This window comes from Tachysurus vachellii, chromosome 26, assembly GCF_030014155.1.
Source record: "Tachysurus vachellii isolate PV-2020 chromosome 26, HZAU_Pvac_v1, whole genome shotgun sequence".
NCBI lineage: Eukaryota > Metazoa > Chordata > Actinopteri > Siluriformes > Bagridae > Tachysurus > Tachysurus vachellii.
The window spans coordinates 16704350-16714349 of record NC_083485.1 but is presented as its reverse complement, the minus strand read 5'-3'; the positions used below and the strand labels follow the sequence as shown (position 1 = coordinate 16714349).

General features: G+C 40.9%; 3 protein-coding genes across 4 annotated transcripts in view; 2 read left to right on the top strand and 1 right to left on the bottom strand.

Moving 5' to 3' along the window:
- The first annotated feature begins 1609 nt into the window (after nucleotides 1–1609).
- LOC132840864 (uncharacterized) lies at nucleotides 1610–4509 on the top strand. Its single transcript, XM_060862917.1, has 4 exons — nucleotides 1610–1785; nucleotides 2472–2843; nucleotides 3969–4060; nucleotides 4190–4509. Exons 1-4 carry the CDS (start codon nucleotides 1731–1733, stop codon nucleotides 4391–4393), a joined length of 723 nt encoding a protein of 240 aa, XP_060718900.1. The 5' UTR covers nucleotides 1610–1730; the 3' UTR covers nucleotides 4394–4509.
- Nucleotides 4510–4637: 128 nt separating this feature from the next.
- Nucleotides 4638–7107, bottom strand: LOC132840865 (thiosulfate:glutathione sulfurtransferase). Its single transcript, XM_060862918.1, has 4 exons — nucleotides 6826–7107; nucleotides 6184–6297; nucleotides 5511–5673; nucleotides 4638–4833 (listed from the first exon to the last, which is right to left on the bottom strand). Exons 1-4 carry the CDS (start codon nucleotides 6977–6979, stop codon nucleotides 4779–4781), a joined length of 486 nt encoding a protein of 161 aa, XP_060718901.1. The 5' UTR covers nucleotides 6980–7107; the 3' UTR covers nucleotides 4638–4778.
- A 750-nt stretch (nucleotides 7108–7857) lies between these two features.
- LOC132840678 (zinc finger Y-chromosomal protein 1) overlaps nucleotides 7858–10000 on the top strand; it is a 10886-nt gene continuing 8743 nt past the window's right edge. The window contains exons 1-2 of one of the 2 annotated variants that reach the window (XM_060862540.1): nucleotides 7858–8121; nucleotides 8645–8683. The gene's annotated coding sequence lies outside the window, so the exon portion shown is untranslated. The remainder of the gene's footprint in view (nucleotides 8122–8644; nucleotides 8684–10000) is intronic. The other variant, XM_060862539.1, reaches the window with a different exon arrangement.

The window sequence follows — 10000 nt, the reverse complement described above, 5'->3', positions numbered from 1 at the left end:
GACACACACACAGACACATACACACACACAGACACATACACACGCACACAGACACACACACAGACACATACACACAGACACATACACACACACAGACACAGACACACACACAGACACACACAGATACATACACACAGATACACACACACACAGACACACACACAGACACATACACAGACACACACAGACACACACACACAGACACACACAGACACACACACACAGACACATATACACACAGACACACACAGACACACACACACACAGACACACACAGACACATACACACACACACAGACACATACACACACAGACACACACACACATACACATATAAACACAAAAACTCTTCTGTTTATTATTCTATATTTCATTTCTTTCACTTATTATTATTATTATTATTATTATTATTATTATTATTATTATTATTATTATTATTATTGTGTTGTAGATGTTAAGATACAGTGAAAGTTTTTCAGGTTAATTTTGTGATTTATATAATACATGATTAAAAACAGAGATGATTTAACAGAGCTCAGGTTTATTTGATTTGTGTGTGTGTGTGTGTGTGTACAGAAGATTAACACTGCACTGGATGATTGGTCAGCTGTTCAAAGGGGCGGGGCTTCATATACCCCACGTCAGTGACAGGGTAATGAGCATGAGCGACCAGATCTCGAGGTTAAACCATCAGTTTGACTCAGAGCTCAGACCCTGTTGTTCTGTCACTTTAATCATAACCACAGTCATTAATCATTTAGTTTTTGACTGGTTAGTGACGTGTCACTAGTTACTGCTGCGCACAAACTGCTAGCCGAGAAATGTTTAAGCTGAAGCTGAATTTTTAAATGTCCTTTGATGCTCATTACTGAGAGGAAAACAGAGATAAAACACATCCCACACCACATACAGACTAATAACACACAGCCCTGTACTTCCCCTATACACACACACACGTTAAACCAGTCTCAGCAGGTCCTGAGGATTTAACACTTTGGAGTGTTAATGTCTCTGTGTGGAGAAATAACCAGTGACTCCACACAGCTGAAGAGCAGAACTGACAGAACAATTCATTTTCTTACAAACCAACTGCTTCTTCTTCTTCCTCTGTATCATCATCATCATCATCATCATCATCATCTGCAGCAGCACTGTGTGATGAAACAATCACTGCAGTCTAAACAAGCTCAGAGTCTATAAGCTGCTGTAGGTGACAGGTGGTGCTGGAAACCCCCCACTGTGGGCAGACGTGTTTTGTTCCAGTTTAACATGCACACACACACACACTCACACACACACACACTCACATACACACCCACACACATTCACATAAACACATATACACATAGATTTACTTTGTAGAGATGAAACAAACATCTTCTACCTCAAACATTCTATATAGTCTCAAAGTATCAGAACTTTTACTGTGTGTGTGTGTGTGTGTGTGTGTGTGTGTTTGCAAATGTCAGCATTAATGTGATGGTCATGCAGTGACCCATTTTTGGGTAAACAGGATGTGAATATAACATTTCTATAGCCAGTGTATGCTCTGAGAAACCACATACTGTATGTGTGTCTGTGTGTGTCTGTGTGCGTGTCTGTGTGTGTCTGTGTGTGTGTCTGTGTGCGTGTCTGTGTGTGTGTGTCTGATTGCGTGTCTGTGTGTGTGTAGAATGTGTTTAAACTTCCTGTCACAACTTCCACATCATAACGACAGAGTGTGAGACACAATGAGAGACGGACAAGTGAACAGTTTACTTTTCCTCTGCTTTATTTTCATCAAAGGTAAATCTGTGTGTGTGTGTGTGTGTGTGTGTGTGTGTGTGTGTGTGAGTGTGTGTGAGTGAATTAAACAAGAGTGACATCAATAAGAGAATCTAAACTGTGACTTGAGGTTCACAATAAACCGGTGAATTTGAGGTGTTACGATTATTAGATGAAGGTTTTTGAATAAAAACAACATTTAAAACGGAAAGATAATGTGAGGAAACTTTAACACACACACTCTTACACACTCTTGCAATCACTTTTACACACACACACACTTTTTACACACAGTAGTTGCAGGTAAATTCAGTGTATGATGTGTGTGTGATGAAGCTGAAATGAATCTTTAGTGTAGAATTTGAGTGTATTGTAAATCTGCTCAGATGAGACGTGTGTTAATGTGAGTGAGAGACGTTAATGTGAGTGAGAGACGTTAATGTGAGTGAGAGACGTTAATGTGAGTGAGAGACGTTAATGTGAGTGAGAGACGTTAATGTGAGTGAGAGACGTGTGGATCTGTACAACTTCACTTCTAAAGACAATAATGGAGTGGACTGTAAAAACATGTGTAGTGTTTTTAACACAGGGTGCAGTGTTGGGTGTGACTGTGTAAATATTAAAAAAATCAGAAATCTCTCTCTCTCTCTCTCTCTCTCTCTCTCTCTCTCTCCCTCTGTCTCTCTCCCTCTGTCTCTCTCTCTCAGCTTGTCTCGCTGATGGTGATCTCATGTCTGAGAATGTGCGAGCTCGTCTCGGTCAGTCTGCGTCTCTTTCCTGTAGAGTTACAGGTGAAGTCCATGTGGTTCTCTCTGAATGGACTCGCTGTAAAGACATGTCCTCCATCGCTTTGTTTTATCCTGAAAAATCAGCTGAACACAGCTCACATGTTAATGAGTCCTACACTGGCCACGTCTCAATCACAGAGTACCACACACTCACAATTCAGCAGGTACGGGACAGAGATTTTGGAGAATACTGCTGTAAAGTGGCCACGTTCCCTAAGGGAAGTCTGGTTGGAAAAGTCCACCTTCTGCAAGAGGGAAAGGAAGTGGACCAACCCATACGTCCTCCTGAAGGTAATAATACCTCACCTGGTCCATACGGATACACAACTATTAACCTCTAACAGGTGCTGTATAAAGAGATGTCAGCTCAGGATGAAGTGTTTACAGGCTTTTACAGCACAATGATAAAAACAAATGATCAAACAAATAAATAAATTATTATTCATGAAATAATTCAACATGTCAATACAAAGTGCTGATAAAACTCAGGGACAAGCTGTGAGTCTCTGTACAGTAACTCGGAAGTCAAAACTCTATAGATTTAATTCAGTAAAAATGAATCAGATTCATCTGTTCAGGAGTCAAATCAGTAAAATGACTCGAGCAGAGGTAACAACAGATCAGAAAAACACAACAACAGGAACATTAACACAATAAATATACAACTAATGCTGGATTGGAGGGTGAAGAAAGACGTCAGAACTGAGCATGTGAGCATGGATCAGTCTACAGAAAAAATAAATAAGTTTGTATTTCTGTAAAAAAAGTTATAAAAAAACTACATTTTCAAAATAAAATTGATGACGTGGCTTTTATGGTCAAAAGTAAAAAAAAAAAAAAAGAGAAAAGATACAAACAAACTTTACATTTAATTGGACTTTTATTGATGTATTTTCTAATATTATCACTAATAAAGTGTGATCTTTACTTGTCTGTCTTTTCTTCTGCAGAACTCAACATGAGACCAAATTAAAACCTCGAGAAAAAAACAAAATCAAAACACAAATGTCCAAGTGCGTGTCACAGCGTGTCACAGCGCCGCCTGCTGGTCATTCCGTACTGTTCAGGCTTTTTACACTGTTAAAGACAGCCTGCGTTTTAACTCTACAGTTTGTATTTGTCAAGGACGAGATAAAGATGCTGAAAACATTTAATCAGAATTTTAGTAAACATAGAAAGTCTAGTGTTGATTAGCACGAACACATACATGCTAACTATTGTATTTTATTAGCACAGAAATCGTCCTTTAAAGTGAGTTTAATTAGTTAAGGATTTTCTCTTGGATTCTAAACATAAACATCCACACACAAGAATATGAGCTAGTGGAGCACCAGCTGTGTTTGGGCACTAAATTTAAGAGTTAAAGAAGAACAGAATCACAACCTGGTCCTCATTAATCTGTTTTATTTCCTTCAGGTCTGTCAGTGATGACGATCGTGTACATCACCTGTGGTGTTGTTGGCTTTGTTATTTTGACTGGGATCATCACCGTGCTGCTCTGTAGTAAGGTACAAAATGCTCATTTGAAAATATACAATACAAATGTTTTGTTTATATCTTATATGTGTATCAGAAGCTTGTTGCAATCACAAATAAACATGCAAGGACTTTTTGAATAATTAATATTATTTTTACAGAGGAGAAGAAAAATACGAAACCCAGTGCATGTGATAGTGACGGCTTCCCTCTCACCAAAACAACCATCGCTGCTACAGAAAGACCCACACACTCTGTCACACACTCCGTCACACACTCCGTCACACACCCCATCACACACACAAAGACGTGATGATGAGGGTGATGATGATATGTATCTAAATGTTTTCAACTTAACGCCCTAGAAGAGTGTTTCGTACTTTAAACTGACATTAGCTTTGGATCAAGTTTAGTGTAAATAATTTAGATGTGTTTGTGTAAATGTTGTGTCTTCATTATTAAAAAGTGATTTACTGTTTAATCTGTTTCATTACTCACATGTAAACACACTGGAGTCAAACTGTGGGCTTTCACAAACGTGAGGCTTCTGTAACTTATAATATAAGAACCAAAAACAAGACATAAAGAAATCTCACAATCCAACATGTATTAAAGCACTGAGAAATAAAGCATTCTCAGTTAATATACATTTATTAAACTGTCCTGTCACCTGAATGAACACACACGCACACACACACACACACACACAGGTCTTGCTGTACAAAACTGTTCCCAGACCAGACTGCAGTTTCACTTGGCTTCATGTTCGAGCCACTCGCTATAACCTCCAACATAATGACGAGCTCTAAGAGAGAGAGACGGTGGGTGGGTGGGGTGGGGGACAGAGAGAGAGAGAGAGAGAGAGCGAGAGAGAGAGAGAGAGACACACACATTAGAATTTAGAAGTGTTGTACAGACGGCTAGCACTTTCACACTTCTGGGAGCTTTTGGGTTAAATATACTATAGAGTTCTGAACTCTGATTGGTCAGAAGGTGATGATCAATTCTCTCTAACAGCTATGCCATTAATATGCCATTTATATGCCGTTAATATGCCGTTAGAATCTTGTCTGTAGATATTTATTTTTATTATTTATATGGATATTATTCATAAAATGTAACATGTATGGAAGGAGTCTCCAGTGTCAGCACTTTGTACCAGAAGGTTTTCCCACATGATCATTAGAGTGATATCTGTCAGGAGAGACTATAAAGAGAGGCTGTTTAGAGCTGCTAGATTGTGACAACAGGACTGAGCTGAACTTTCACCAACAGTAAACTTTCACCAACATTAAATCTAACTGTAAACCATTAAAAAGCTATAAAATGGTTGTACTGGCCGACTGGTGTGGAGGAAAGAGGAAGAAACTGTTACAGGAAAATAATCAGCTTTTGGGTGTTAACTTTATCACAACACATATTCAGGGACTGTTCTGAGCTGCTGTGTGTTCAGTGTGTCATGGGGTCATGAGTGGTCAGTACCTGCTGTAGCCCAGTGTGTGTAAAGTGTGCAGTGCAGTGAGGCTGCGGCGCCCCCTCTGGCAGTACAGGATCACATCTGAGGAGTGTTTCTCAGGTAGCGGGACACCGTAACGCTGCATAAATTGATCTTGAGTCAGTAAGAAAGCCTGCTGCACCTCATACACTACACACACACGCATGCACACACACACGCATGCACACACACACACACACACGATTATTTTTGCATTTCTTTCTTTTATTATACATTTACATTTCTGGCATTTAGCAGACACTCTTTTATCCAGAATGACTTACATTTTATTTCAATTTATACAACTGAGCAATTGAGGGTTAGGGGCCCAGCAGTGGCAGCTTGGTGGACCTGGGATTTGAACTCATGACCTTACGATCAGTAATTCAACCACTTAGCTACCACCTCCCTACATTGTGTGTGTGTGTGTATATGTGTGTTTGGCATGTGTACGTGTATGTGACATATGGTAGCTCAGTGGTTAAGGTGTTGAACTACTGATCGAAAGGTCATAGGTTCAAATCCCAGGTCCACCAAGCTGCTACTGATGGGCCCTTAACCCTCAGTTGTATAAAATGTAATAAAATGTAAGTCACTCTGGATAAAAGGGTGTCTGCTAAATGCTGTAAATATTGGTGTGTGTGTGTGTGTGTGTCTCACATGGAATGTTAATTGCTCCTGGAATGACCCCTTCCTTAAACTCTTCCGGTTCACGAACATCCAACAGCTGCAGAGTTCCAGCTGACAACATCTGCTTTAACTGCTCATAACTCACTACACACATTTTGGGCAAATATGAAATTATTCAAGTTGTCATACAGGTCTCACATTTACATCAGATTACATCATCTTTCAGAGTTTCCACTTTATATGACGTCACGTCCCCACGGTGATGAATCATTTTTAAAAGCACTCATCTGAGTGACTTCCTGTGTGAATGACCTTTCAGTGACCTGTGACCTCATATAGTCTACGTGCAGACTGGCATGCAGTTTAAATGTAATGAGGGAGTTTTTACTCTCAAAATGTTCCTGTTTCATTAGAGCAAAACCTCTAAAGGAAGAAGATGATGATGATGATGATGATGATAATAATAATAATAATAACAACAATAATAACAACAACAATAACAGTAATAATACTAATAATAACAATAATAATAACAACAACAACAATACTAATAAAAATAATAACAACAACAACAATAATAATAATAATAATAAGAAGAACAACAACAACAATGACAGTAATAATAATAATAATAACAATAATAATAATAATAAAAAGGATAGATTTTTATACCATAATCAACGTCCTCTTGATAAAGACTGTGGGCTTTTTGATTACATGAAGTGTTTATGAGTCCATCAGAACAGAACCGCTCTTCTGTCTTCACCAGAGTCCCCACGAGTCCCACCACCACACACACCAAAGCTGAACGGAGGAACAGCTTCATCTTCCTCTTCGTCTTCTCGTCCAGATTAATACTTATGTATTCAAACTCTTTAGCTACTTCAGAAATCCTCTGCAATGTAAATATGCTGTCACTCTCTCTCTCTCTCTCTCTCTCTCTCTCACACTCTCTCTCTCTCTGTCACTCTCTCTCTCTCTGTCACTCTCTCTCTCTCTGTCTCTCTGTGTCTTTCTCTCTCTCTCTCTCTCTCTCTCTGTCACTCTCTCTCTCTCTCTCTCTCTCTGTGTCTTTCTCTCTCTCTCTCTGTCACTCTCTCTCTCTCTCTGTGTCTTTCTCTCTCTCTCTCTCTCTCTCTCTCTCTCTCTCTCTCTCTCTCTCTCTCTCTCTCACACACACTCTCTCTCTCTCTGTCACTGTGTCTCTCTCTGACTCCCCCCCCAGTTTCAGTACACTGTTGAGAATGTGGGAGGAGACTTTGTAGAATTACTTTATAATTGCACAATAAACACAAACACACATGTAAACGCTTTTAATATTTCTATTATGAATATCATTATTATTTTAATTATCTGTCAGAGAGACAGACAGATATCAGAGTTTTGAAACAAACAGAACCACAAACTATTTACACCGAGCTGTAACACCGAGCTGTTCCTCCACACACACATATACACACAAATATACACACGCACACACACAAATATACACATGCACACGCACACACACATACACACACGTACACACTCACACATACACATATACAGTATACACACACACACACTTTGTGTTATAAAACACACACACATTACAGACTAAAATGTTCAAAGTCTCTCAAATAATGTTTAAGAAATGAAGTTAAAATAAAAAACTAACATAAATATGGGAACTCCTTACTGACGCTGTGTGACGTCACACACCGATCTGGAATGTGTTTACGTTACAGTAACGACGCAGTAATTACGCTTTAACGTGCGGTTTCTATTGAAGCGTGCGTGTGTGTGTGTGTGCGTGTGTGTGTGTGTGTTTTGGGGGTTTGGTGATGTGATGAATAACGGGGTTCTGCACGAGCTCTGTGCGTTTCCGCTCGGCCCCTCCCTCCTCCTCCTGCTCGGGGAACCGGCGGCGGCCTGCAGGGAAAAACTCTACAACAAAGACGGAGGCCGCAGTTCGCTGTAAAATAAACGGTAAGCTCGAGATTTCCCGGTTTTCTTTTTCTGGACACGAGTCATTGTCGGCTGTCAGGTCTTGCGCGCATGCTCAGTGTGATCGCGTGCTTTTTAACCTGTATGTTTGTGCGCGGATGGTCGAGGCTCCTGTAGGCCGCACCGAGGCCTTTCCTGACCGGGGAGGGTGACGGCTTCACGGGCCGCGCGTGCGGAAAAACCCGCAATAAACCCGTGCTTTGTTTTGCTGGAGGGGGGGAGGGGGGCTGTCGGTGATGCACGAGGGCACCTTCCACCTAACGTCCCTCTTTAATGCGGATTCAAAATGGCGCACGCGGAAAAGGTTTTCTGTTTTGTTCTCAGACACCGAGACCCAGCGCGCGCGCGCCATGTTCACGTTCCGGTGGGTTCAGGGCCGGTTCCATGGAGAGCGCGCGCACATCCACAACACTGCAGGAGCTGTGCATCAGTACCGTGTTCATGATGTGACTGTGGAGGGACTTTAAGCTCAGTTGTGCTTTATTTTCTTCATGTTTTTGTTTAGACTTACAGTAAAGGGACAGAGGAGGTTCTCCTGCATGAGGTACAGTAACCATCACCAGAACTTAGAACTGCAACGTACATCACATCATGATGATGATGATGATGATGATGACTTTATTTTAATGAACATTGTTGTTTTATTTTCAAATTTATTCCAGCAGTGATTCCTCATCTGAGTGGACTGACAATGTGGTGATGTGATGGAGTGGTATTGTGATGGAGTGATATGATGGAGTGATGAAGTCATGTGATGATGAAGTGATGTGATGTTGTGGTGATGTGATGTGATGGAGCGATGTTGTGATGGAGCGATGATGTGACAGAGTGGTGATGTGATGGAGTGGTGATGTGATGGAGTGATGTTGTGATGGAGTGGTGATGTGATGGAGTGGTGTGATGTGATGGAGTGATGATGTGATGTGATGTGATGGAGTGATGATGTGATGGAGTGGTGATGTGATGGAGTGGTGTGATGTGATGGAGTGATGATGTGATGGAGTGATGATGTGATGGAGTGATGATGTGATGGAGTGATGATGTGATGATGTGATGGAGTGATGATGTGATGGAGTGATGATGTGATGTGATGGAGTGATGATGTGATGTGATGTGATGGAGTGGTGATGTGATGGAGTGGTGTGATGTGATGGAGTGATGATGTGATGTGATGGAGTGATGATGTGATGTGATGTGATGGAGTGATGATGTGATGGAGTGGTGATGTGATGGAGTGGTGTGATGTGATGGAGTGATGATGTGATGGAGTGATGATGTGATGGAGTGATGATGTGATGGAGTGATGATGTGATGGAGTGATGATGTGATGATGTGATGGAGTGATGGAGTGATGATGTGATGATGTGATGGAGTGATGGAGTGATGATGTGATGGAGTGATGATGTGATGATGTGATGGAGTGATGGAGTGATGATGTGATGTGATGGAGTGATGATGTGATGATGTGATGTGATGGAGTGATGATGTGATAATGTGATGTGATGGAGTGATGATGTGATGATGTGATGATGTGATGGAGTGATGATGTGATGGAGTGATTGACTCTGATCTCTGCAGTCCCTCCATGTCACCACATGGCTCCTCCCAGCTCACCCCTGGTGGGCGTGTCTGTAATGTTACTATACAGATCCCAGTAGATGACAGCAGAAGCTGTGATGTTGGAATGTGACAGGAGCATCCTGCTGTTACTGCAGACCTTTAACCTTTGACCTTTGTCTGTATGTCACGTCACTGTGCTTTGAATCTAAAAGAGCAGTAACAGGTTTAATGTTGACGTTTAAAGACAGAATGAAAATGACTGGTTTGTTTACAGCGAGTCTGACTGTGCTGAATAAGAGCA

What these genes read in the sequence shown, in the direction of transcription:
- LOC132840865 (XM_060862918.1), bottom strand. Translation starts at nt 6,979, where the DNA reads ATGAAGCTGTTCCTCCGTTCAGCTTTGGTGTGTGTGGTGGTGGGACTC. An exon ending in AGGAGCAATTAACATTCCAT is followed by an intron (nt 5,674 to 6,183) that starts GTGAGACACACA and finishes GTGTGTGTGTAG; the next exon opens with TGTATGAGGTGCAGCAGGCT. An exon ending in CACACACTGGGCTACAGCAG is followed by an intron (nt 4,834 to 5,510) that starts GTACTGACCACT and finishes TCTCTCTCTTAG; the next exon opens with AGCTCGTCATTATGTTGGAG.
- LOC132840864 (XM_060862917.1), top strand. Translation starts at nt 1,731, where the DNA reads ATGAGAGACGGACAAGTGAACAGTTTACTTTTCCTCTGCTTTATTTTC. An exon ending in ACCCATACGTCCTCCTGAAG is followed by an intron (nt 2,844 to 3,968) that starts GTAATAATACCT and finishes TATTTCCTTCAG; the next exon opens with GTCTGTCAGTGATGACGATC. An exon ending in CCGTGCTGCTCTGTAGTAAG is followed by an intron (nt 4,061 to 4,189) that starts GTACAAAATGCT and finishes TTATTTTTACAG; the next exon opens with AGGAGAAGAAAAATACGAAA.